This window comes from Trichoderma evansii (genome assembly GCF_050947405.1).
Source record: "Trichoderma evansii strain SZMC 28006 chromosome Unknown GGI43scaffold_4, whole genome shotgun sequence".
NCBI lineage: Eukaryota > Fungi > Ascomycota > Sordariomycetes > Hypocreales > Hypocreaceae > Trichoderma > Trichoderma evansii.
In genome coordinates, this window is record NW_028145202.1 from 214,820 (window position 1) to 234,001 (window position 19,182).

General features: G+C 48.2%; 5 protein-coding genes and 1 non-coding gene across 6 annotated transcripts; 5 read left to right on the top strand and 1 right to left on the bottom strand.

The window, feature by feature from the left end:
- The first annotated feature begins 31 nt into the window (after positions 1–31).
- GGI43DRAFT_397451 (CybS-domain-containing protein) lies at positions 32–1,028 on the top strand. Its single transcript, XM_083205110.1, has 3 exons — positions 32–315; positions 387–404; positions 473–1,028. The coding sequence occupies exons 1-3, from the start codon at positions 180–182 to the stop codon at positions 823–825; spliced, it is 507 nt and encodes a 168-aa protein (XP_083063074.1). The 5' UTR covers positions 32–179; the 3' UTR covers positions 826–1,028.
- Positions 1,029–1,437: 409 nt separating this feature from the next.
- GGI43DRAFT_t57 lies at positions 1,438–1,525 on the top strand. The gene has a single exon. It is a non-coding gene; the product is annotated as a tRNA-Tyr (tRNA).
- A 489-nt stretch (positions 1,526–2,014) lies between these two features.
- On the bottom strand, positions 2,015–4,719 carry GGI43DRAFT_421087 (class I SAM-dependent methyltransferase; the record flags this gene model as incomplete). The annotated part of the gene is made up of 4 exons (XM_083207900.1): positions 2,015–3,829; positions 3,884–4,201; positions 4,259–4,642; positions 4,708–4,719. The coding sequence occupies 4 exons, from the start codon at positions 4,717–4,719 to the stop codon at positions 2,015–2,017; spliced, it is 2,529 nt and encodes an 842-aa protein (XP_083063075.1).
- A 2,029-nt stretch (positions 4,720–6,748) lies between these two features.
- GGI43DRAFT_397457 (histone acetyltransferase NGG1) lies at positions 6,749–9,106 on the top strand. The gene is made up of 2 exons (XM_083205111.1): positions 6,749–7,311; positions 7,398–9,106. The coding sequence occupies exons 1-2, from the start codon at positions 6,888–6,890 to the stop codon at positions 8,873–8,875; spliced, it is 1,902 nt and encodes a 633-aa protein (XP_083063076.1). The 5' UTR covers positions 6,749–6,887; the 3' UTR covers positions 8,876–9,106.
- A 330-nt stretch (positions 9,107–9,436) lies between these two features.
- On the top strand, positions 9,437–12,794 carry GGI43DRAFT_397461 (uncharacterized protein). Its single transcript, XM_083205112.1, has 5 exons — positions 9,437–9,600; positions 9,663–9,749; positions 9,877–11,063; positions 11,153–12,044; positions 12,142–12,794. The coding sequence occupies exons 1-5, from the start codon at positions 9,580–9,582 to the stop codon at positions 12,460–12,462; spliced, it is 2,508 nt and encodes an 835-aa protein (XP_083063077.1). The 5' UTR covers positions 9,437–9,579; the 3' UTR covers positions 12,463–12,794.
- A 200-nt stretch (positions 12,795–12,994) lies between these two features.
- Positions 12,995–17,866, top strand: GGI43DRAFT_421089 (ankyrin repeat-containing domain protein; the record flags this gene model as incomplete). Its single annotated transcript, XM_083207901.1, has 6 exons — positions 12,995–13,168; positions 13,233–13,478; positions 13,524–13,566; positions 13,823–14,164; positions 14,235–14,862; positions 14,932–17,866. The coding sequence occupies 6 exons, from the start codon at positions 12,995–12,997 to the stop codon at positions 17,864–17,866; spliced, it is 4,368 nt and encodes a 1,455-aa protein (XP_083063078.1).
- Between the last annotated feature and the right edge of the window lie 1,316 nt (positions 17,867–19,182).

The window sequence follows — 19,182 nt, forward strand, 5'->3', positions numbered from 1 at the left end:
GCTCCTAATTCGAGATCCTCGGCAATACCTCTCCCGTTCGGTTTGCGTAGCAAAGAAACCAACGTCTTGCTTGCCGTCATCCCGAAATCGAAACCGCAATAGCTTCGCGAAGCGTCTGCCGACTCTAGATTTGGGCGCCACTGCTATTCCAATCGCAACCGGGACATTTTTGCATCGAAATGGCATCCATCATGCGACCTTCTCTGCTGCGGCAGACCGCGCTGGCGGCGAAGCCTGCGTTCCGAAACAATGCCATGAAGGCTGCGGCTTTCCACACCTCTACCCAGCGCTCTGCGATCCTGCCCCCAGGACCTCGTAAGAATTCCCCGGCTCCGCGACATGATAATCCATTGGATCTGAATTATGCTAACCTGCTGTTTTTACAGAGCGAATTGTCGGAACAGGTATGCGACCGATTGGACCGTGACTCTCACATGCCGAAGAATTACGATATTAACCACCACACCCACAGTCAACGATCCTGCTCCCATCCCCATCCCCAACGCTACCCAGGGCTCATACCACTGGACCTTCGAGCGCCTCCTCGCCGCCGGCCTCGTGCCTCTCTCCATTGCGCCCTTTGCCGCCGGTTCTCTCAACCCCACCACCGACGCCATCCTGTGCTCTGCTGTCCTCCTGCACTCCCACATCGGCTTCCAGTCCGTCATCATTGACTACATTCCCACCCGAACCTACCCCGGCCTGCGAAAGTTCTTTTGGTGGGCTCTGAACCTCGCAACCGTCACTGTTGGTGTTGGCTTGTACGAGTTCGAGACCAATGACGTCGGTGTCACTGAGGCTATCAAGAAGCTCTGGAAGGCATAAAGTGGGACTAGGAGAAAAGAAAAGGGAATGGAAATGGAAGAAACTTTGATATATCTTATAGTTGGCTTCAGGGAGTGAATCATTGGGTTTGAAGGCTGGTACTTTGTAACTGATATTGTGCGCCATTTCGCCAGAGAAGGCTGTGAGCGCTTGTATAGAAGTACTATCAAAAAAGAAGCAAATGTATAACACTATGGATTCAAGCTCCGCTTCTCGTTGATTTTTCTTTGTTTTTTTTTTTTTTCCTGCTTTTCATTCTTACCACGAAACTGGCAATAGCTCTACTACTAGGTATGTCCCGCGGTTTTTATAGTCGGCTAGGATACGGTTTCTTCCTAGGCTATTCCTTACACTATATTTTTCAACTAGTAACAACAACCAATCGCCGAACTTTATTCTAAATCTCCACACAACGGCTCCTGAGTCCTCTAAAACTCCTCTCGTTACCAGTAGTAGGTATTGTACACTCATTATGACATCTTATTCCGCCCCACGAAGAATACCACAACAACTCCTTTCACCCCACATAGATAAGCACCGTCCCGCGTTCGAATCCTTTCGCCGTTGTAAGCTTATAAACTAATTATCCAAGACCCCTAATAACTCTTCTACCTCTGGGTGGTCTAGTTGGTTCATGGCGTCTGACTGTAATGGAATACATCTCATCAGAAAGTCGGCGGTTCGATTCCGTCCCCGGAGAGTAAATTCTCACCGGAGAAGAGTTGCCTTTTTTTGCCCCCTTCGACTGCAAATTTTTTTTTTTTGCTTTTTTTTTGTTTTGTCCTCTTAGATATTATTCGCTTTCATTATTTCTTTCTGTTCTTTTTTTTTTTATTTTTTCTTCAGATAGTCTATTGGGCTTAATTTTTCGCTATGAGCGTCAACGACTTGAATATATATGTTTCGGTGAAAGAATACGACAAGACTACTTACTCAACACAGCAATATTGTTCAAACCCTACCATCTTACAACACAATGCCCATTTTACCAGATAAATTGTTTGGCTTATCATTTATAAAGTTGTTTATTTATTTTCATTCTTAGTACTATAAGCGTGAAACACTCCTATTTTTGTCCCTATTCATATAAGAATCGTGTACCATTCTCAAATTCCTTGGGTACAGTGTTGGACGATACCCCTTAACTCATTTTCAACCACCTATCAATCCAATCGTATTTATCAGTCTTTTAAATAGTCAGGCTAGTAATATCACCTCCACCAATGCGATCAAATTCAGGAGTAGGCGGGGGTAGGTTCTCAGTCTTGGTGCAGATCCAGCAGCTGGCATACATGTTTACGCGATCGATGCATGCGCCGTCAACTCTAGATCCGTGGCACTGGGCAGTAAATCCATGGGCCTCAAAGACTTTGATGTACCAGGGGCTTAAAGCAGATGTGCGGAGAAGGACACGGCCGCCCATCTTGAGCGCCCTGTTGAGTTTGCTAATCTGGGCAGCCGCTGCTTGAGAGCCAGTATCAAACCAGTCCATGCTGTCCATAATGACGGCGACAGTAAGAGTTCCAGGGGTAATTCGTGCAATGACCTCTTCAAGCTCATCAGTGTGGATGCGAAGGCCGTCCAAAGCACCGGGGCGTGAGAGCTTAGCATGAACCTCAGGACGGAGATACTCGGGATGGCACTTGCGTGAAAACTTGCCATCCATGCAGACGTAGTAGTAAGGGTTGTCGGTGCCAATGTGAGTTTCTTCGGCAACGGGATCCAGAGTGTTGACCATGTAGTGCCAGATAGCATGAGAACGAGAGTTCTTTGCCTTGCCCTGCTTCACAAGATCAGATTCGGCATGGTCTTTCTCAATCATCGCGAGCTGGTTCTTAGGAACACCAAGAGCGGCCCAGAGGAAACTTTCTTGCGAGACAACCAAGTTGCAGATGAGTTTAGAGAGCAAGGCGGGACGGATCTTGTTGCGCCACATCTCTCGCTGCTCGTTCAAAGTTCGAGATTCGAGCAGCTTCTTGACAGCAGACTTCAATCCAAAGACACGGGAGATCCAGCGGAAAGCACGGATGGCGTGGCGGGAGCCACCAGTATCGTAGAGGCCGTATCCCTTGTTGTTCTGGAAGACATGGACGTTCTTGAGCCAGTACTGGAATGCACGGCCGGAGAGATGAGGAGACAGCTTGGTAATGAGCAAGTTGCGGAAGTCAGGGTGTTTTCCATCACCAAAGATCTTCCAGAAATCTTCGTATGGCAGAGCCGTGTAAGCGGCAGCCTTGAGCTCCAGAAGGTGGTTTTGGGTGGGGTTGAGGTCAACAGCGTGAACACGAGCAGGGCTCTGGGCAAGGTAGGAAATGATATTGTCTCCGGCAGAAGTGATAGCAAGGATCTTATCATCAGGGCCAAGCTTCAACAGGCGCTCGTCAACGCGGGCATCCTCCCAGGTGAACGCATAGATGTACTCGTCATTGAACTGTGTGTGCTTCTGCAGTCTGTCATCATAGTAGATACGCCAGTGGTGGTTTTGGTAGAAGAACGAGGGAAGAGGCAAGTTGGCAGACAGATTCTCGACGGCAGTGATGAAAGCCTTGGAGCGAATCTCTGGCGCAGACCTCTCAATCGCACGAGTCAGAGCATCTCCTTGGTTAGCAGGGTACAGGTAAGGCGATTCCGTGGCCAGAGCATCAATGCGCTCAATAATCTCATGAGGCAGGCTTGATGCCGAAAACGGCTTCTTTTGGCAACCAACCCAGACATAGTATGGGATGTAGCCGAGAGTACGGTTTCTGAAGTTGAAGTTGAGAACAGTACCAAACTTGTATTCGAGGTAATCGCGGCGGCCGGGCTCAAGACCAACACGATCGATGTCAAACCAGGCACGCCAGAAGTTGCGGGATAGCATGTTGACATGACGATCCACAAGGCCGCCAGTGTAGTTTCGGAAAGAGTAGTCAATCTGGTTCTGGACGTAGAAGTCAACCACACCCAGGATACCATGAGGAGCCAGTAGCGAGTTCACAGAGTCGACCACAGAATAGTAGTCCGGCTAAATGAGAGTTAATGGACTATTCGATAAAATAAAGCCTTGTTAGAGACTTACAATCATGGACAAGCTGTATGAAAAAGTGACCAAATCAGCGCCCCCGTAGTCCTGGCGTTGCTGGGTGAGGTAGCTGAGCGCAGGAGATCTTGGGACGATTTGACGACCGGGCATGTCAGTTTCATAATCTTCCAGGCGGAACTTGCGAGCGTCTTGGCAGACAACTCGAACATTCTTCCAGCCAAGTCTCTCGAAACGCTTCTTTGCTACCTCACAGAGAGACGGAGAGAAGTCAACCAGGTAGACACTGGAGAAGAAGGTGGGGACATCGACGAACTGCGCCATGGCTTCAATATTCCAGCCAGTGCCGCCTCCAACCTGTTTTGATGTTAGTTGGACTGTCTTGTAGCTTTCTCCTCTTGGCCAGTATCTTACATCAACCCAAATACGCTTGGTCTTGTTGCCATCGGTAGCTGTCTCGGCTTTCGCCTGAAGCTGGGCAGCAACAAGGGCCAGCATGTCTTCGCGACCGCGAAGAAGGACCTTGCGTGTGGCATCATAGGCCCCGGCTTGCTTCTTATAGAAGCTCTCTAGAGCGTCCTGCTGGGAAGCCTTGGAACCGCTCTGGTGGGGTTTGATAAAGCAAGAATAAAAAAAGAGGAAAAACGAGCTGATAACGCCAGGCGTATCATTGTTTTGCCTAGTGCCTCGAGAGGCAACCAAACCGGAGATGCAAAGGCCACCTAAGACAGAGGCTGCTATTCCAGCATATAGAGGATTAATCTCATTGCCAAAAGGCAAGATGTTAATGTTACCACCCTAGGAGGAGAAAAGAATTTAGCATATTGATCCATAGTTTGTTGATTGGAATCAGTGAGAGCTACAGGAAAAGCCATGATATTCTCTCATTTTACGTATTGAGAGAATAAAGTAGAAGAGTTGATCACGAGCTAAGGATTGATGTTGAATCCAGCAATGAAAAAGGGTTGAAAATGACGAGAAGATGAAACTGAGAGAGAAAAGTTCAAGGAAAAGGAGCTGGAAAGGACAGGATAAATACACGAGGGACTTGGCTTTGCCCATGTACACAATTATAAGCACCCAGCAGCTCAGCTACAACTACACCCACTGCCCTATTGACTGGAAGCGAGTTCCTTGGGGTCACACCAGATGTACCAACCCACCTTGGAGTGCGGGCAGCATTATCTTTGGATATCCCTGAGCAACATTGGGTCAGAGGCGCATATCCCGGGCCGTGCTGGGCATTCAATTGGTGAAAACCAGCTAGTCGACATAGTAGCGAACACAGTACGCCATAAAACACACTCTATACACAGCGTTGCAGCAATTCTGCGCGCATATCACATGTCAAAAGCTTCCTGTCAACGAGAATAGAGCGCAGGGGCCTCCACTAAAATGTCAGGGATCATCGTCTTTTACAACAGCTTGCGATGTCTCAAGCCATGGGTAACGCGCGAACTGGAAGTGGAAATCGCGGCTCGAACACGACAGTATTGGCCAATGACTGAACCACATGCTTGGACAGTGAGCTGCGCCAGGGTAGCGTATTGTTGGGCCATACACGTGCAAATTGTTGAGGCAAGCAAAGAAGCTGCTCCATATCCTATCCCGTAGTAACGCCATTGGGCAGTAGCTCCATGCGGTACATAATTCAAGGATCCGAATGGGTCACCTTGTGTGCATTCTGGGGCCGCCTCGCACGATCAAGCGAGCACTTCCCCTTCGAAAACTCTATGGGTAGCATTTGCGAGGCCGCATTTTGCCTACGGGTTCATCGCGAATAGTTCTAGCTGCCTCCTGTTAGCGGGGCACCATACTGTAGAGTGGGGGATACGTGTATGGATTTCAGATGCCAATGGGATTCCGGCGTGGGGAATCATGACAGAGCCGGCTGATGTCATGGCTCTTCTTCTGCCCGCACGGCATGGTTACATTGTAGCGGCAGTTGTCATTGCATTGCTTTGGAACAGGTGATTTGGCAAGCAGAGCCAGCATGGCGATGGAAAACTCGAGAGATTCAGCAAAAGCACACACGGTATGGAGCACCAACCGGCTCCATCCAGCCACAGTTGCGGCATCTCTAAGTGAGTGACACCGGCAGAATGCGCCTCAGGGTCCTCAATGGCCCCGTGCTCCAATTCGATGCTAAGATTGACAGTCCCTGGATTCTGGCGCCCACGTCAGGTCCATCCACACACACTCAGGCTATTTGCGTAGTCTAGCTAGGTAGACTCTAGCAAGTGGAGTCAGGACCTGTCTGGGGAACTGCCAATCAAGCATAGCATCCACAGCACATGCAACGGAGAGGGAGGCCCGTAGGAACGCTTCACCATGAGAGGTCGACGGACATTATGAACATATAAATGATCGTCATGGGATATTGGCCACTAGGCGCTATCTATCGGCAGCAGTTGACAGAAGTTGTCTGTTGTCTGCCTGCACCCGAGTTGCTGAATCGCAGTATTGATGGCGCAGAAAGATTTTCCTACAAATGGTCAGCTCCCATCAAACGGCGATCAGTAAATTCAGAGATGCGATAGGGTAGGCGTTGACAAACCTCAGCTGTTGATGCTGTCTCTGGATGGTGGGGTAGCTTCACTTGCCAGTACCGCTGAGCTGAGCTGAGCTCGAAGTGAAGTTTAGCTACGCTTCGAAATACGCATCAAAACCTTGTGCTTCTGAATGCTGCTATACAAACAAAAACTATTGTATCAACAAGAACAATAGGCTACTCATGTGGAATAATTATCAAGTGCTCATTTAACATATGCCATTCCGTGGAGGCTGCCTTTGCGATTTAGACATTATGTAATCATTTCCGGAAAAACCCGTCTTCCGAACGCATCAGCCTCTCGATCACGACACCCCCATTCATGACGCTACTTTATGCACTTACATGAGCCTTAGACGCGCGACAATGGGCTTTTGTTCCATCGCAGGAAACCATAGTGCAAGGCTTCATTCGTGAGATTCAACGCCGGCACTTTACAACTCTGCAGCGCCATCTATGAATCGATAGCACTTGCATTCTAGCGTCGCCATCATGCCTCCCGCATCAGGGCAGAAGGGCACCGGCAAGAAGAACTCGGCCGCCATGCAGAAACAAAGCCGAAATTCAACGCCGGTCCCGGCCCCAGCATCTTCCCTTCCACCCCAGGAGTTTTACGACCCAGATTACCTCGATACTAGAGTAATTTTGTTTTCGAATCTTACGTTTGACAACTTGGTGGACCAAAGCGCCTCCAGCGCTCCAGTTCCCGAGTCGCGGAGCGTTGACGCCATGCTTGAGAAGCTTAAGACGCTGGTCAATATCATGGAAAAACGCTCCACTTTTTATGACCGAGGAATGAGATATCTCGCGGATGAACGGAAAAAGCGCCCCGAGGATATGCGTATTGACGTGAGGGACCAAGACTCGAAGAAGTCTAAGCACAAGAGAAAGAAGGGCACCGATGCGGCAGGTGATGGTATGTCTCTGCGCTGTTATACCCAATACAACGAGCGCATGGGTATTCGCATCTTAAGGGACATGATACTAATCGTCTGAAAATAGAGCAATCCTCTCCGCTAAGAGATACAAAGCGAAAGCACGCACGCGACAACGACGACGCCAGCTCCTCGCTCTCCCCTATAGCAGGAGGAGCGTCTCCTAACGCTATGGAAACCGACGAGAAGCCTAAGAAAGAGGAAGAAGAGGAGGAAGAGAGTTCAGAAGATGAGGGAGCGCCTCCGAGGCGTGAGCTTCCTCAAGCGCAAACCTTTGGTGACGATCCATCGACCTTTCCAGACCCCACGGTTTACGAAATTCTACCTACATATGATGGTATACCCGACGAGGAAAGAAAGAAGATTTACTCCGTCGCCGTTTACCCCAGGAGCGATCTTGCCGACTTGATTGCCGGCGACCCCCCGGACAAGGACTTTAGCAATACGAAACCAAGCAGTCAAATCAACTTTTCAACATTTTCGACATATATTGATCCGTATTTCCGCCCGTTCTCCGAAGAAGATTTGGCATTTCTGCGAGAGCGCAGTGATCGCGTATCGCCATTTGTCATGCCAAAGCGCGGCAAGAGGCATTACAGTGAAATCTGGGCTGAAGAGGATGGCGCCATGTCAATCGACTCACCTCAGCAGGGTCGTGACAAGCTGCCTCCAAACCAGCCTCGTGGTACCATCGATAATATGAATGATAATGTAGCTGAGACGGATGCGCTGTCTATCGGGCCCCTTGCGACACGATTATTGCAGGCCCTGCGCCCCGAGCCGCGAATACCTTCGTCTGATGATAAGCCTACCACCAACGGTATTACAAATGGCGACGTCAGCATGAATGGTGACATCAATGGAGATGAGCCGAATGGGACTGCAGAGGATAAATCAAGCCCGGTACCACCGGCTACATTTATGACTGAGTCATCCACGGAAGCATGGAAAAAGGCTACGCATCCAAAGCTTGAATATGCCCAGGTTGAGGAGCGGCTCAAGCAAGAGCTTCGTCATATTGGCTTTCTCCCTCAAGAAGGTATTGAAACTGAATATGATGGCCACTTTGACGATGAGGTCGCGGGTAGACTGCGGTTGTTGCAGGCCAGACTCAAAGAGCAGATGCTCGTCAATGGTGCGCGCAAAGCACGACTGATGGATTTGGTGCGGGAGCGGATGGCTCATCAGGAATACCAAACCATTCTTGAAGATCTAGATTCACAAGTCAATGCAGCATACCTGAAGCGCACGCGAACAATGGGGAAGAGCAAGAAGTCAAAGCGCCCTGGTGGTGCAGGTGGGGGCAGCCATTTTGTTGGAGGGGCAGCGGGTATGGCGCGGCCAGGAATAGGAGACCTGACCAAGACGCTGATGGAGCGGCGAAGGAGATGGATAGACACGATAGGATCCGTCTTTGACGATGAGAATTTGAACAAGGTTCCACGAATCGAAGACCCAGACAGCTCCATCTTCAAACCCGAAGAGATGGCCGGGCTGATAAAGAAGGAGAAGGATCAATGGGACGATGAGATTGAAGAGGAGTAAATTAAGATAATTTGGAATGGCTTTTTGGGTGTTTGGTAGGCTGGCCTCACTCTTGTTATTTTTTGGGCAGCCTTGGGTAACATGGGAGACATGATTTACTGAAGTCATATTGATTGTATCGGCGTTGGGAGGCTTTGGATTAGCTTGCGCAGGTCGGTTTAAGATAGATATCATCATCTTATTTTTTAAGCAATTGAAAATTCCTAGGTACGAGGAATATTGGCTCTTTTCACATTAGTATTTTCATATGCAAGTGACGACCCCTTTGCAATAGGTTGGATGCTTTATATGAGATATCTCGGCAAATAGGACGATCAAATGTGATATTTTCTAGCTCTGCTTTGTGAAATTAATGATTTGTACAATTACGATATTTACGAATTCATCTTCATAAGCGCTTGTAGTAAGATTAGCGCTGGGCGTCAACGCCATGCTGATGCTGTAGCTATCTAAACTTAATATAGTAGCACCCAAGTGGAAAGATAAAGGTGAAGATAGGTACGTAACAAGTACCGCCCGTATCAACCGTCCTTATCTATAGACACTGAGGGTTCAGCGTCAACCATGGCTCTGCGGGGAAAAGCTGCATGACAGCTCAAGCTTTATTTTGCGACCCCAGGTGTCGCATTTTTGTCTCCTACAGCTCAATCGATTGCTCCCATAATTCGTAATTTGTCTTATCTGGAGCTGGGTGCCGTGACACAATGCGCTTGGTACCAAAAGAGGTGCGCCGGACACTGTCCTGTCCCTAAAGAGATAGTGGATCTCTCGTCTGACCATCAAACAGCTGGACAAGCTCGTCATCTCACAGGTGGGCTTGCTGGCCCAGAGGCGGCTTGCCAGAGGCGTCAAACTGAACTACAGCGAAGCAACGGTACGAAATTGGATCTGGCCTCACTATTTGCTGTTGTTATTTAGCTGCTAGCATTGTTGGTCGCTGCAGCTCATCTACAATTAATTGCCTAGTAAAAACCCATGCTAACTCAGCTTGCTGCTACAAGGCGCTTATTGCAAACAACCTACAGGAACTCATCCGCGATGGCAACCACACCGTTGCAGATCTCATGGACATTGGCTCTACCATGCTGGGCCGCCGCCATGTCCTGCCGTCTGTCTGCGCTACTCTAACAGAGATACAGGTCGAAGGCACGTTCCCCATGGGCACTTATCTGGTGACTGTCCACAATCCAATCCGCACAGACGATGGTGACCTTGCTCGGGCTCTATATGGGAGCTTTCTGCCCATTCCAGACGCTAGCCTGTTTCCCCTTCCGCCTCCAGAGGAGTACGAGCCTACCTCACAACCTGGCGTCGTGGTGGCCGTCAGAGACAAGATAGCGCTGAACAAGAACCGCAAGAGGGTTAAGCTCAGAGTGACAAGCAAGGGTGATCGACCTATTCAAGTAGGCTCGCACTATCACTTCATCGAGACAAACCCACAGCTGGACTTTGACCGTGAAAAGGCATATGGATACCGCCTTGATATTCCTGCAGGCACTTCAGTCCGTTTCGAGCCAGGAGACACCAAAACAGTGACTCTTGTGGAAATTGGGGGGAATAAGGTCATCCGCGGAGGAAACAACCTCGCTACTGGAGGCCTGGAGCTATGGAGAGTCAATGATATCGTTGAAAGCCTACAAAAGGCCGGCTTCTCTCACACACCCGAGCCTTTTGCTGACAGTGTCCATATCGATTCCTTCCAGATGGATCGTGCCGCATATGCAACCATGTTTGGTCCCACGACCGGGGATATTGTCCGCCTGGGAAACACTAGCCTTTGGATCAAAGTCGAGAAGGATTTTACCGTTTATGGTGACGAGTGTAAGTTTGGTGGTGGTAAGACGTTGCGGGAGGGTATGGGGCAAGCATCTGGACGGCTGGATGCGGACTCTTTGGACTTGGTGGTGACCAATGCGCTTGTGGTCGACTGGACAGGCATCTACAAAGCCGATATTGGTGTTAAAAATGGCCACATTGTAGGAATCGGCAAGGCAGGTAATCCCGACGTTATGGATGGCGTAACGCCCGGAATGGTCGTGGGTAGCTGCACCGATGTCGTTGCTGGTGAAGGCAAGATTATCACGGCTGGCGGCATTGACACCCATGTTCATTTCATTTGTCCACAACAAGCGGATGAGTCTCTGGCGTCAGGCGTCACTACAATGCTGGGAGGTGGCGTGGGACCCAGGTAAGTTGCAGATGCCCCCTTTCACTTACACATCCGATGCATCTACATGTGTCAGATAAAGTTGGGGCTTTGGCTGATATGCATCACAGTGCTGGTACCAGTGCGACAACTTGTACTCCGGGCAAGAACTATATGCGCCAGATGCTCCAAGCTTGCGATGAGCTACCCTTGAATATTGGCATCACTGGCAAAGGAAACGACAGCTCCCCTGTTGCACTGCGTGAGCAGATTGCCGCTGGAGCTTGTGGCCTCAAGCTGCACGAAGATTGGGGCAGCACCCCGGCAGCAATTGATTCATGCCTCACAGTTTGCGATGAGCTCGACGTCCAGTGTCTCATCCACACTGATACCCTAAACGAGTCTGGCTTCGTCGAGTCCACCATAGAATCTTTCAAGGGCCGCACCATCCATACGTATCATACTGAAGGCGCAGGTGGTGGCCACGCCCCAGACATTATCTCCGTAGTTGAGCACCCATATGTTCTTCCTTCATCGACCAATCCTACCCGACCTTACACTTCCAACACCCTTGACGAGCACCTGGATATGCTCATGGTGTGCCACCACCTATCCAAGGATATCCCCGAAGACGTTGCGTTTGCTGAAAGTCGAATCCGTGACAAGACCATCGCCGCGGAAGATGTGCTCCACGATCTCGGCGCCATCAGCATGATGAGCTCTGATTCGCAAGCCATGGGAAGATGCGGCGAGGTCATCCTCAGGACGTGGAACACAGCCGACAAGAACAAGTCGCAGAGGGGCACCTTGGAAGAAGATGCCGGAACGGGCGCCGACAACTTCAGAGTGAAGCGCTACGTGAGCAAGTATACGATCAATCCGGCCCTGGCACAGGGCTTTGGCCATATCATTGGCAGCATCGAGGTGGGCAAGTTGGCAGACTTGGTGGTCTGGGATCCTGCCTGGTTTGGCACGAAGCCGTCGCTGGTAATTAAGAGCGGACTCATTGCCCTGGCTCAGATGGTAAGTGTTTATACACCCTGCTTGCTTTCACCCTGACATACGATATATGATTTGCGATGCTATCTTCGGTTTAACTAACAACGCTTCAACCCTGCAGGGAGACCCCAACGCCTCCATCCCCACCGTCCAGCCCATCATCGCCCGTCCCATGTTTGCCCCCCTCGTGCCGAAAACTAGCATCCTCTTCGTCTCCAACGAATCCATCACCTCCGGCGCCATCGAGTCGTACGGCCTGCGCAAGCGCGTAGAGGCTGTCAAGGGATGTCGCACCGTGTCCAAGAAGGATATGCGCTTCAACGACGTCATGCCCAAGATGAAGGTCGATCCAGAGAGCTATGTGGTCGAAGCAGACGGGCAGGTGTGCAGTGCCGAGCCAGCAACTACGCTGCCTTTGACACAGGCTTGGTATGTGTATTGATTTTATATTTAGATGAAAACATTAGGCTTATTAATTGCTTCAACATGTAATATTTCGTGCTCTAGTTAAGTTTAGATCAAGCTAATGAAATGGCTACATGGTTGGTGCATATTAATTGTTTGCCTGTACATCGTAATTGAGGTGTTATCGGACTGAGGGGCAAGGATATTAAAATATAGGTAGACGTAGAGGAAAATAAATTGTGGTATTGGTTAATAAGAGAATGCCGAATAAGTGCGGCATCGTAAGGTAAATAAAGGCAGCTTCAGTTAATTGGTGTGAGTTAGTAATCTTGCATGTACCGATCTGTTATGATTCTCGCAAAGGATTGCCCTGCATGGCTACCATCCAACAGCATGAGTTTTTTCAGCTGCTCTTATTATGTACCCAGCCACTGAGATTGGGCCTATCGGCATCCTGATCAGGCTGCAAAGGCTTTTCTCTCTTCACCGTCCATCATACTCACCCCGCTTCATGCAGCTATTAACATCGTGGAAATCACCAGGAAAGAGAAGCGTATTATAACTCCAAAATGGGTCTAAGAGACCGGCTGAAGAAAACATTCAAAAGCAAGACTTCGTCCAATGGGTACGGCAATCGAAGCGATGCTGTGAACGTCAGCGATGCCCAGCAGGGCCAAGAAAATGAAACGACCCAAAGGCCCAAAGTTCGAATAGAGGATACGCCAATTAGCGAGCTTTGGAATGTGGCATATGAGAAACTGAAAGAAGAAGACAGTGCACTTATTGCAGAATGTGAAAAACTTCCAGCACAGCGTCGCCGCCGGGTTGAGCCAAAACCTCAACCTGAAGCCAAATATGAGAGATCAGCCGGAAAAAAGGATGGACGAAGTTAACAAAAAGGCATCGAAACTTAGAAAATTTGAGACCTCGGCGACAGAGGCTGTGCAGCTCGTTTTAAAGATTGTGGATTTGGCCAACGACTACATAAGTGGTGTCGCAAGCGCAAACCCATACACCTCGATAGCATGGACTGGCGTCAGCATTCTTCTTCCAGTAAGTCCTGTTGAAATATCTAGCCTTTCATTTCGACTCATTTAGATAATAGCTTTTGATAAATCCATCCGAGCAAAGAGCTTCGTTGGCGAAAGCGATTAATGGTATTGCATCTCTTATTGCGCAAAGTATAATGAGGGAAGAATTTTATGAAGAGTGTTATAAGCCAAGCGAGAGCAGTTCCAAAACATATCGACTATCACACGGCCAATATAAAATCGCTTTAGAGATCCTTTACAGGCAAATTTTAAAATTTCAGATCATAGGTTGCTGCTACTACTCCAAAAACTCGGCCTTCCGCCTCGGTCTTGATGCCGTTAAATGGAATAACTGGGATCGACTAGTGGACGACGTTCATGAAAAGAATAACCAGTTTATCGCTGTTGAAAACATTTTGCGGGACATACGGCTGCATGAGGAACACAAGGCTGCTGAAGATCGGCAACGAACAGCTGTAAATTCTCTCTCTGCTATGGAAATAGCATTATCAAAGGCAGACGCGAGCGGGGAAGCCGAAGAGTACACCAAACTTTTGTATTGGCTTTGCGATATTGATCCTTCTTCGATGTATAATGCTGCACGCGATAAGCATGAGGCTGGCACCTGTGGATGGCCAGTACAAGACAGTTACAAATTCAAGGCTTGGGAAGAAGGCAAGAGCTCATTGTTGTGGCTTCATGGTAAAGGTATATCGGTTGTGTCTTAATAAAATAGCAGCGCTTCTTCTCTTGAGAGCTGTAGCTAAACTATCTATAGCTGGCTCAGGAAAATCAGTCTTAAGTTCTTCGGTTATCAAACACCTGCAAGACCGTCACGCCTCAAACCCTTCGACCATTCTTGCATACTTCTACTTTAGTTTCAGTGATCCCAAAAAACAGAATGTTGATGGCATGCTCGCATCTCTTATCAAGCAGATCGGCTCTCGCCAACGTAACAAGCAATTATTACAGCGTCTTGGCGAGTACATGATTAAAGAGCAGCGCCCAGATATCAAAACACTTGAAGAGGCCTTAATGGTGTCTTTATCTGGATTTAGAGATGTGTACGTTGTCATTGACGGTCTGGATGAGTGCCCGGTGCTCAACGACCGCCGTGAAAGGCTGCTTGAGAGTTTGGATTACATCCTAGCCAATGCGCCCGGCGGCCTTCACGTCTTTTTAACAAGCCGCAAAGAGCTAGACATTGACGCTAAAATACGTCCTCACTTGTCTGAGCCCTTAAAGATGGAAAAGATGAAAATTGATCTATTAGCCCATTGGGAGATTCTTAATCGCGATATATGCCATTACATCGATTCAAAACTAGCAAGAAACAAATTTAAGTCCTGGCCAGAAAGATTGAAAATGGAAGCAAGAAAGTCGCTCCTGGATAAGGCAGATTACATGTGAGTACTGAGTAAACGCTACAGCATAAAACAAGTACGATTTGTGTTATTATTAACAGAGGTACTCAGGTTCCAGTATGTCCAGTGTCAGATTGAAATACTCCAAAAACTACCATCTGAGAGCGAGATCCACGAGGCCCTCCAAAAGCTTCCTAAAGGGTTGGATGCAACTTATGATAGAATCTTGGAGGGCATTGATCTTGATTTTAAAGAACGAGTTATAAATTCAGTCAAATGGCTGGCATTTTCAATGAGACCTTTAAGTCTTGAAGAGCTCTCTGAGATATTTATTATCCGACCAAACAGAGACATTGCTATCAACAAGAATGATCGTATTATTTCTCCGGAATATATCTTGGAATATTTCTCCGGCTTAATTGTTACCCAAAAGAGAGAGAAATGGGGCACCAAATACATTGAAACTCTTGAAGATACTGAAGACACTACAAACACTAAAGTCGATGTAGTCACTGAAGTCCGTTTAGTCCATTTCTCTCTGAAAGAGTATTTTATCTCTACTAGGATAAAGGAAAGTGCCCCGACCTTTGCATTTACTGAGGTTGAGGCACATATATCCATTGGGCGTTCGTGTCTTGCCTATCTCACACAATACAGCTCCGAGATCGCGGAATGCGTTCAATCTTCTAAGTTCTTGGACTTGGGGAAATACATAACCGAATATTGGATGGACCATCTCGAAGAAATTCCGCGTATACGGTGGCCAGCTGAATGGGCACAGGATGCTGCTCTCGTGCTTAGGAGTCACAGCCAATCTTTCCTCAATCAACTCCAAGCGGATCCTAAGTTATCGCATATGGACGCTAGTAAATATTTCCCACTGCAATCCTATTGCTATACTGCCCGGCTCGGGCTATACCAGTTAACTCAGATGCTGATTTCCCAGGAGCTAAATGCATACATCACTCAAGAAGATTTGGATGTGGCTCTCCAGCATGCGACCTCAAGCGGGGACATAGAAGTAATGAGGCTCTTTCTCGAATTTGGCGCTGACGTCAATGCAGAGTGCGGCGAATGGGGTACAGCTCTGCTCGCAGCAGCAGCACAAGGAGACCTTGGCGCCCTCGAATTTCTTGTCAAATTCGGAGCGAACGTCAATAACCCATCAGAAAAGGGGAGATGTCTCCTCACAAGCATACACGAGCAGTCTTCTCAATGCCTAAAATTTCTCCTTGACAGTGGTGCTGATATACACATGCAAGGCAGCAATAATCGTGGGACAGTGCTTCACTGGGCATTGAGAAATTCGAATGTTGACCAATTTAAGCTGCTATTAGAAAGGAATGCCAACGTAAACGCTCTTGGTGGAGAGTATTGCACGCCACTTCAGGTAGCATGTGCATGTATCAGTTTTGACAAACTTCATTTCGTTAAGAGTTTATTGGAAAATGGTGCAGACCCCAATATCCAAGGCGGTGTTTGTGGCACAGCACTACAAGCTGTATGCAGCCGCTTTGCTTGGAATCAAGAGGTTGATAAAGCAATTCCGGTGATGCAACTTCTCATTAGCCATGGTGCTGATGTAAACATTCATGGAGGACAATACGGATCAGCATTCAATGCAGCAGCAACTTCGCGGTCATCTAATGTAATTCCAATTATGAAGCTGCTCCTTGACAATGGTGCCGTGATCGACCAACAAGGAGACTTGGGATCAGCGCTGCATGTCGCCTGCAACACAGTATCAACAAAGACCGTGCTTTGGCTTCTCGACAATGGTGCAGATGTGAATGCTACGACTGGTCGATTTGCTACGCCATTGCAAGCTGCCATGACTTGGGAGTATTCAACCATAGGGCAGGAAGTGCCTGAGCTCGTAAAGCTGCTAATTAACAAGGGCGCCCAAGTCAATCAAAAAGGTGGAGAGTATGGAACTGCGCTCCAGGCTGCCTACTCGTGCAGAAATGGTGGCGAAGAACAATGCCGCTTGCTCCTGGAACATGGCGCTGATATTGGCATACAGGGCGGGAAATACGGAACTGTGCTTGCTGCTGCCTGCAGAGAAGGTCTTGGAGGCGTTAAAAGCGTGCGTCTGCTGTTGGACCGTGGCGCTGATGTAAATGCACATGGTGGTGAATATGGAACTGCACTTATAGCTGCCTGCGAACGGTGGGAAGGTGCTGCCGAGATGGTGAAATTGCTGCTCGATCACGGCGCTGATATAAATGCAGAAGGCGGAACATATGTAACAGCACTTGCAACTGCCTGCAAAAGGGGTAAAGATTCAGTGGTTTCGCTGTTGCTTGAGCGCGGTGCTGATCCGCGCTGCCAAAACTGCCTCGCTTGGCATATGGCTGCTCGGTCAACGGGTAAAGATGGCGTTCCTATTCTCAAGCTGCTACTTGATCGCATTGATGTCAACCACGTGCATGCAGAGTACGGGACTGCTCTGAATGCTGCCATAGAAGTCTGGGATCTGGCAGATATTGCGAGCCGTAACGAATTTGATGTACGCCAACATTACAGTGAAAGAGTCCGCTGGCTGCTCGAGCGCGGCGCCGATGCTGATATTATGGGTGGGAGATTTGGCTCCGCGCTCCAGACAGCATGTGCGGCAGAATATAACCCTCGGTTTTCTCCAAAGGTAAATTATGACATTGATTACACCTGCATCAAAACAAAGCTGCTTCTCGAGCAGCGTCCTAATATCAACGTCAATGCCCAAGGAGGAATATTCGGCACGGCTCTTCAGGCAGCTGCATATTCAGGCCAGACTGAATCCATAAGACTACTACTGGATAAAAAAGCCGATTGCAATATACGTGGAGGAAAGTATGGCAGTGCGTTAAATGCGGCCATCATCCGCGGGTGGTGGAATATTGTCGAGATTTTGCTCAAGGCGGGAGCCAAGCCAGATTGTCACTTGCAAGAAGAACCGGACAAGGAGTGGCTGCAGCGTGTTCGAGAAGAAGATGGCCGAGGAGCGTTTGAGAAGTATATGAAGTTTTGGGAGGTCCAGAGCGCCTCTGGTGGCGTTTCGACATGATGCAAGGTAGCGACGAAAGCATAGATATCCAGGTAACACCATTTATTGCCCGCACAGCTGCTCTGTGAATTTGAGAGAATATAAAACAAGCCATTTTTTATGGGAAATACTATTCAGCATCCCAATTTCATTATCCGGCACCCCAGCTGTTGCTAATGTCACGAAATTGTAGCTATTTAATCTTCTACTACCTCTACTACCTCTACTACCTCTACTACCTCTACTACCTCTACTACCTCTACTACCTCTACTACCTCTACTACCTCTACTACCTCTACTGTAGCCCTCCATCCCCGCTAGCAAATCCGATACTAAAAAGACATGAGCAATATCCCCGAAGCATTTATCTTTCGACTCGAGAGGCCAACGCGTTGTACAAACAGAGGGTGATGTTGCCGGTGCAGTGATGGAACTCACTCACCCTGTTCATATGGCACTCAGTCAAGATGTACAAACACTCGCATTAGTGAAGCGTCTAGACTCACAGCTTGTGCCGATAAGTTTTATTGTGATGGAAATCAGAGCCAGACGAAGGTATATTTTGCCGTTCTAGACTACAAGAGAGTGTCCGTTATCATTGAGAATGAATTTCAAGAGAAGTCCAAGACTACGACTCTTTTGTTGAAATAGTGGAAGAGCGCGAAGCGGAAACTGATTCGGATTCGGATACCAACATCGACAAACTACTAAAGCAAGGCATTTACTACTCCACGGTCTACGACACGCCATTTGTTGTCTTATTTGATATGCGGACACTTATTTTGCTGGTATTTTCTAATCGTGAAGAATATCATAGTGGTGGCTACGCTTTTATTACAGTGATTGAGAAGTCAAAGAAGATGAGGAGAGCCCTGCTTGGGGCTTCAAGCCTAGCCGCATCTCACAAGAATATGGATGAAGATGAGTGGAAAAGAAAGATAGTTTCGAAAGAGCATCGCGGGTGGTTCCAGTCTACTGAGAAGGTTACTGATAGTGAGGATTTTAGAGGCAGTAGAGGCAGTAGAGGCAGTAGAGGAAGATAGCTACAATTTCGTGACATTAACAACAGCTAAAGTGCCGGATAACGAAACTGGGATGCTGAATCATAATTCCCTTTCTTATGTATCAATATAGGCCTCACCAGGATGAAAAGAGACAGTCATTTTTTCTTGATCATTGCTTTCATTATCGCATACAAAGTTCGGCCGTTCAACACGAGCTTGGAGACTTAAATACACGATGTAAAACCGCCCTTCCGCCCTTTGTCCCATAGAACTAACCAGCCAAAAAGAGAGAAATAAAAAAGTAACTAGACGCCCTTATAACCATTTTTATAC

Excerpts from the sequence above, each read along its gene's own strand:
- GGI43DRAFT_397451 (XM_083205110.1), top strand. The coding sequence starts at position 180 with ATGGCATCCATCATGCGACCTTCTCTGCTGCGGCAGACCGCGCTGGCG.
- GGI43DRAFT_397457 (XM_083205111.1), top strand. The coding sequence starts at position 6,888 with ATGCCTCCCGCATCAGGGCAGAAGGGCACCGGCAAGAAGAACTCGGCC. Across the intron at positions 7,312-7,397 it reads CACCGATGCGGCAGGTGATG|AGCAATCCTCTCCGCTAAGA; the intron begins GTATGTCTCTGC and ends GTCTGAAAATAG.
- GGI43DRAFT_397461 (XM_083205112.1), top strand. The coding sequence starts at position 9,580 with ATGCGCTTGGTACCAAAAGAG. Across the intron at positions 9,601-9,662 it reads TGCGCTTGGTACCAAAAGAG|CTGGACAAGCTCGTCATCTC; the intron begins GTGCGCCGGACA and ends ACCATCAAACAG. Across the intron at positions 12,045-12,141 it reads TCATTGCCCTGGCTCAGATG|GGAGACCCCAACGCCTCCAT; the intron begins GTAAGTGTTTAT and ends TCAACCCTGCAG.